This window comes from Lampetra planeri, chromosome 12, assembly GCF_965212315.1.
Source record: "Lampetra planeri chromosome 12, kcLamPlan1.2.h2, whole genome shotgun sequence".
NCBI lineage: Eukaryota > Metazoa > Chordata > Hyperoartia > Petromyzontiformes > Petromyzontidae > Lampetra > Lampetra planeri.
In genome coordinates, this window is record NC_136118.1 from 7,677,578 (window position 1) to 7,683,577 (window position 6,000).

The 6,000-nt window shown below is 40.6% G+C and overlaps 1 protein-coding gene across 4 annotated transcripts in view; it reads left to right on the top strand.

The window, feature by feature from the left end:
• LOC144721611 (RING finger protein 122-like) overlaps positions 1-5,574 on the top strand; it is a 67,825-nt gene extending 62,251 nt beyond the window's left edge. For all 4 annotated transcript variants that reach the window (XM_078599384.1, XM_078599385.1, XM_078599387.1 and 1 more), the window contains one exon: positions 320-5,574. In XM_078599384.1, the coding sequence (XP_078455510.1) occupies positions 320-434 (115 nt within the window). In that variant the 3' untranslated portion in view covers positions 435-5,574. The remainder of the gene's footprint in view (positions 1-319) is intronic.
• The last annotated feature ends 426 nt before the right edge of the window (positions 5,575-6,000 follow it).

Consider the following 6,000-nt stretch of genomic DNA (forward strand, 5'->3'; position numbering starts at 1 on the left):
ATGATGGCACAGCTTACCTCGTAGAAGAACTTCAAAACCCATTGCTGTGTCAGGGTAGTCACCTGTCTCAGCTTTCCCAGGATCATCTTTTTTTTGAGGTAGTTGCTGCCCTCTGAAATCTCTTTCCAAGTTTTTGTCATTGACATAATACTAGTCCATTAAAGACAACGCAGTTACATTTATGTCTTCCCCCATCCGGTGTTGTGAAATATTCTTCTTCTCGTGTTTTCTCCCTGCATTTTGTACCTCTGCAGGTGGCAACCCTATTGCCGACGCTGGTCTGAAATAATGCCGCTGGCTGTTTGACGCGTTCCCGCAGGTGTCTGGTAAAGTGGCTGGAGATCAGGAACGCCTGCCCCATGTGCAACAAGCCGGTGGCCCAGCACGTGGAGCAGACACCCGTGAGCCTGGCGCAGGCCGAGGAGCTCATCTAGTGTCGCCGCCCTACATCCCGTGCCGCGTCAACGTCGTCTGGGGCAACGGGCACATCGCTCGTGAGGCCAGGGACCTGGCCGAAATCAGGGGTGGGGGCGTGGGCCTGAGGGGACCCATTTACTTTCAGTGGGGGCCCCCTTTAAACCGGGGAAAACTGAGCTCGAGCCTTTACGGCCTGCGCTTTAATCCAGTCCTGCCTGTGCCCCTGAGGGACTGGAGATGAGGGGGGCAGTGACGAAGCGAGAGAGCATGGCATGTGTTAGTCACTGAATAATTGGCTCATGGTTTCCTATGGTGATGTATTCAGTGCTGGATTAAGGTGCAGGCCACGTGGTCCGAGACCAAGGTCCCTATTATGATTTTCCCAACGGGTCCACTATGGTTCTGTGTAAACTGCAGGGATTTAGTTGATGCACATTTTATTGTGAATTTGATGGAATTGTAAGAACAATGCCACCTGCTTTTGGCCTTTTTTGCGAGCTTACTAATCTCCTTAATTTAAATTCTACCGCAATATGGAAGCCAGCGATGTTGTCATGTTAGCAGTGATGCAAATGCGTACACTGCTTAACTGCCAAGCAGTGTTATAGTTCATGCACATGCAACAGAACGCCCCGCTATCTTTCATGAACGACTATTACAGCCAAAATATTTGGTCTGCCACTGGGATACAGACCCTTCAGGAAGCATAACGCCACTTACAGCACCACCTTTGCCCGGCGCAGCTGGAGCCCTCATCGTCTTGAGTCTAGGACCCCAGGAAACCTTAATCCAGCTCTGTTATGGTGTGTATCTATAATAATAATGATGATACATTTTCTGAGGGTTTTCTCCAAGCGCCTCCCACTTGAAAACACTCATTAATTAGCTGAAAACTTGGTAATATGTCGAGGACCACAGAGCTGAGACATGTGTTGGCTCCGGCTTACCGCCTGGCTGCCCACCCCACTTGCCTGTGGTTCCTCGTGCACCTCTGATTCTTTCTCTTCCAGAGTGAATGGATTCTGTGCGACACATTAAAAGTTTAAATAATTATTATCATCATTATTATCCAAGAAAGCCTCACCGAGTCTCAAAACTCTGTACCAGGCAGATGCTGCATTTGGATGTTTGGCCAATTGCACATGATGAGTATTTGGAGGGAAACCTATGGGTGGTGTGGAAATTATTGTACTTGTTGAAGTGCAAGACGAAGAGCAGGGAATACATAATTCTGCCACAAATATACCTTATTACAATGCTAACCCGGTAAAATGCCAATGTTACCTTCATTGAAGCTCACTGTGAGGAGGGAGACTTGTTCATTATATTCATACTAGTTAATTTCCAAAAATGTATCCCATGTTGAAGTGTATTCTCTCTTATAACTTTGAAGAGCGGTTAAACTAGTTGGCGAGGTAGTGCCTATGTTGTTGAAGTTACTTACCACTTATGTGTGATTGGTGGCTCGCTTGCCGTAATGGGCCGACTTAAATGAATTCAACCATTGTTACCCCATAGCTGACGTATTGGCTGGTAAGTTTCCAGCTTGTATTTTGTCCCAGATAATAACCGAACTGTAAACAATCTTTTTAAACTGTACATAGTTTTTTTTGTATTTTGTATAAAATATTAACACTAAAATGCATGTTAATAATTAGTATTAAGATATTTTTAAAAGCACTTTTCTTATAATTTTTGTTTGTTTATTTAACATCCATGCCTAACCCACATATACATTTATATAGAGCAAATCGCTCATTCAAAATATTGGGCTGATGTTTACCACTAGGCAAGCCGAGTAAATACATCACAATGGACAGCCGTCTGTTGGTTAAAATGCTGAAAGGTCATTGTTGTAGTTTCTTGTGTTTGGCACTTGTGTAACAATACTATATAAACAAGGCAGTGTCTTTCACAGCATCCAGAAATTTAGGATATGTTCACCATTGCACGAAGAACGCAAGCGGAATCATACGAAAGGCACCCTCGTTTCTTTAGGTTCGTCTTATTGCATTTAGCCGAATTCTTGAGTCACGCCATTTAAACATGGCTGCCTGCATAATGATATGAGGCTTTTTCTTATTTTGTGCGTGTATTTTTGACGATGCCACTGATGGCAGTGGTGCAATCTTCATATGGATTGTGGCCTATGGACAACTAGTGGCTCATGGAAGGATTGCAAGTGGTTAGCAGTTTAAGCGATATTTTACTTTTATTAATTTGCCATACTTCACCTCTGGTCAACTGTTTGGATTTGGGACTTCATGGTGGTGTGACTAGAATTGTTGTGGTGGGCCTATGTACTTTGTTTCCATGACCAATGAAAACCGGGCCCAACCCTGCTGAATAATGGCCTGGATTCTCATGGTCGATGTGAAAGGAGTAAAAGCATGTTGAATCAAATCTCCTTTCTATATCTCCTAACATTAATGATACAACATATGTATATGTTTTAATCTATTGCCCGATTCATATTCTTAGGTTTTTTTCGGTAAAGTCACGTAGGTAAAACATTAAAATTAATGAAAGTAATTAATGAAAGTAAAATGTTTTACCTACGTGACTTTACCAAAAAAACCTAAGAATATGAATCATTGCAGTCACGAAAGCTTCAAATCTAGAACTATTGCCCGATTGACTCATTGGCTTTCCAGGAGTGTTGTTTAAGCAAGCAAATGGAAATGAGGCCCCATGAGCTCACCTGCTCCAGCTTCATCGCTTTCCCTCTCTGCAAGCTGGAGTGTGATGGTTAGGAAGACTTATTTGTTTAAAATTATTGTATACCAACTCATCATGCTGTGTTTCGGAGGATTACAAAATAAATTTGCAGACTGTTGTCAATTCACTGCTGGACAAAGACATCCCCTACACTGCGTCAGTCAAGGAGCTTGTTTGACCGTCCTTTGCCACGCTTTGTCAGAGTGGATTGGTGAAGAGCTGGCCCGAGAACCAGTGCAGATTTCACTTGCCACTGATATTAGCAAACATGGAGTGAGTCAGGGCCCAGCTTTGTAAAGCAGAATTCGTTTGGCCATGATGGGTTGCCATGGAAAGAAATTGCTGTCTGACTCAGCCCACAAACTGCACACTTTCTACTGGACATGAAAGCAATGTACTCGGGATCCAAATTGATCAAGAGTTGACACTTTACCCTGTCTCAGTTCTTTGATTTAAAGGGAGCTGCCAGAGCCAGTCTTGCAGTTGCGTGTCTAGTTCAGCTGTTTGAAATTGGTTAATCTCGCGTACAAAACACATAATTGCTTGATAATAATAACAATGTATTTGATAATCATATTTTCAGGTGATTCAAATAACACGTACATTTACATTATGATGACAAATGCGTGTAGTAGTAGTGGTTATCTCCAAAAAGCACTTCTTTTTTGTAATTAAATATAAGTACTTTTTTGTACGTTGTATATGTATTATTTCCCCATTACATTAATGCAATGCACTTACAAAGGGTAATATTTTTATTTTATCGGTGTTGGCTGTAAGGAAAGGACAATCCCACAGTGTTTCAACCACTTAAATTGAGTTATTAAATAGTAACCATGCACTTATTTAACACCATTTAGGACCTACCAGAACAAAAGCGCAAAGTTTTGTAAATAAAGGCAGGTTCACGTTGAGAGGCTAAACACCATTATATGATTGCCTGCTAATACTGACTCTTTTGACCATTAATGAGCATTCATTCCTTATCCACTTCTGATAAATTGCCCTACCTTGGGTTGTCCTCTATTCTGTCTGAGCACATTGGTTATGTGAGGTGGCTTATACAAAGAGCATGGCCTACATTGTGATTCATTACAACTCAATCTGGCTTTATATAACGTCTACATGCAACCACATCTCATGACACTGTACAGAACAGTGGGCATATTTATGTTATAGAGTGTAAGAGACGGACGGTCATAGGTGGAGTTATAAAATGAAGGTATTGAGTATTCATGTGAACAGAGGCAGAGAGTGGACAGCATGGATGACTTGGAGAAAAGAGAGTTCCAGACCATGAGGGCAGCAAAAGAGAAGGAGCGACCTCGCACTGAATTACGGTTGACTGGGGACTCAGCTGCTGCTGGCTGCGGTCTGCCAAATGAGACCGGGTGGCACATGGGGATGGAGATTAAAATGGTACAGAAATGGCTGTTTGCTTCAATTGAATAAATCAATTCAGTGACGTTTGCAGATATGAATGATCTCGCAGCCACGGGTAGCTTTAAAGAGAACAAATGCTGGTCTCATTTTATTCAAAGTGTCAAAGGTGAATTGCAATTAAAGGAAATAAAAATAGCCGTGCTGTACAACATATGCACAAGGTTGGAACCATTAGTTTTTAGTTTTTCTGCAAGGGTTTTTTTTTATTTGTGCTTTGAATATTATTTAATAAAATGCCAATGATTTATTTAAGTGATATGATTTTCCCCTTAAACAATAACACTTATACAGATTATATACCATTGGTGAAATTAATTTTCTTTTTTGTAGTTTTAATTTTATTTAGTGAATTTGTGTTGGTGTTAGAAAGTTGAGAGTTTATTTAATCATGATAATTACACGTATTACACAGCTTTTGTCGAAATGCACTATTTTTTTGTTCAAGAACACCGTGTTAATGTCAACTAATAAGGTGCTGTTCTTATAACTGCTATTGTTTGATGCAGCATTAATTTAACTCACAAAATATGTAGTGAATTAAAATCTAGCTGCTGCTGCTGCTGCTTGTGCGTTTGAACATTAATAATTAATTTTTGGGTCCGGCCACGTAATGATCCGACCAAATATTTGCACCAATTGTTTCAACTCACCGGCAAGGTGTAAAAGCAATTTTCATAACGAAATGTGGTGATAGGCACGCCATTTTGTTTGGAAATTGCACCAAACATCAGGGAAACTTTCCCAGGTGTCAATAATGAGAAACCAGGAAGTGAGATGGTGGAGAGTTTCATGACACATTTTGTCATGATGATGTGGCTTAACCGAGAAAATAATTACGATCTTAATATTGGCTGCGAAAACCTACATCTTAAGTTGTATTTTAAGTTATTGCATTCATACCAGAATGATGGCCAATTGTTTTTTTGGGTTTGTGCTTTAGATTGTATTAATTTTGTTTTTGAAATGTGCAAAATAAAGATTCAAAGGAAAAAAAAATATCCTCAAAAATACGAGTGACCGGTGATTCACAGACATTAATGAAACAATATTGCACCCCCATATTCTTTGGGCCTTTCGGTAAAGTCACGTAGATAGGTTCAAAGAAAATTACAAAAAACTAAGACGTTTCGATTGACTTAAAGCTTTCGTGACTGCAGGAATTCATATTCTTGGGTCTTTCGGTAAAGTCACGTAGATAGGATCAAAGAAAATAACAAACAATAACAAAAAAAAATACGACGTTTCCATCGCAACACAAGCAGTCGTCATCAGGAAAAGGGGCTTAGCTCCTAAAGGCAAACTGTTTATAAATGTCAGCAGCATGGGTGGGGCAGCTAATGTTAATGTAAGTGATGGGCACCAATTAAAGGGCTGCCAGGTAACAATTAGCATGTTAAAGTAAGATCGGTGAGTGGCCTCCAC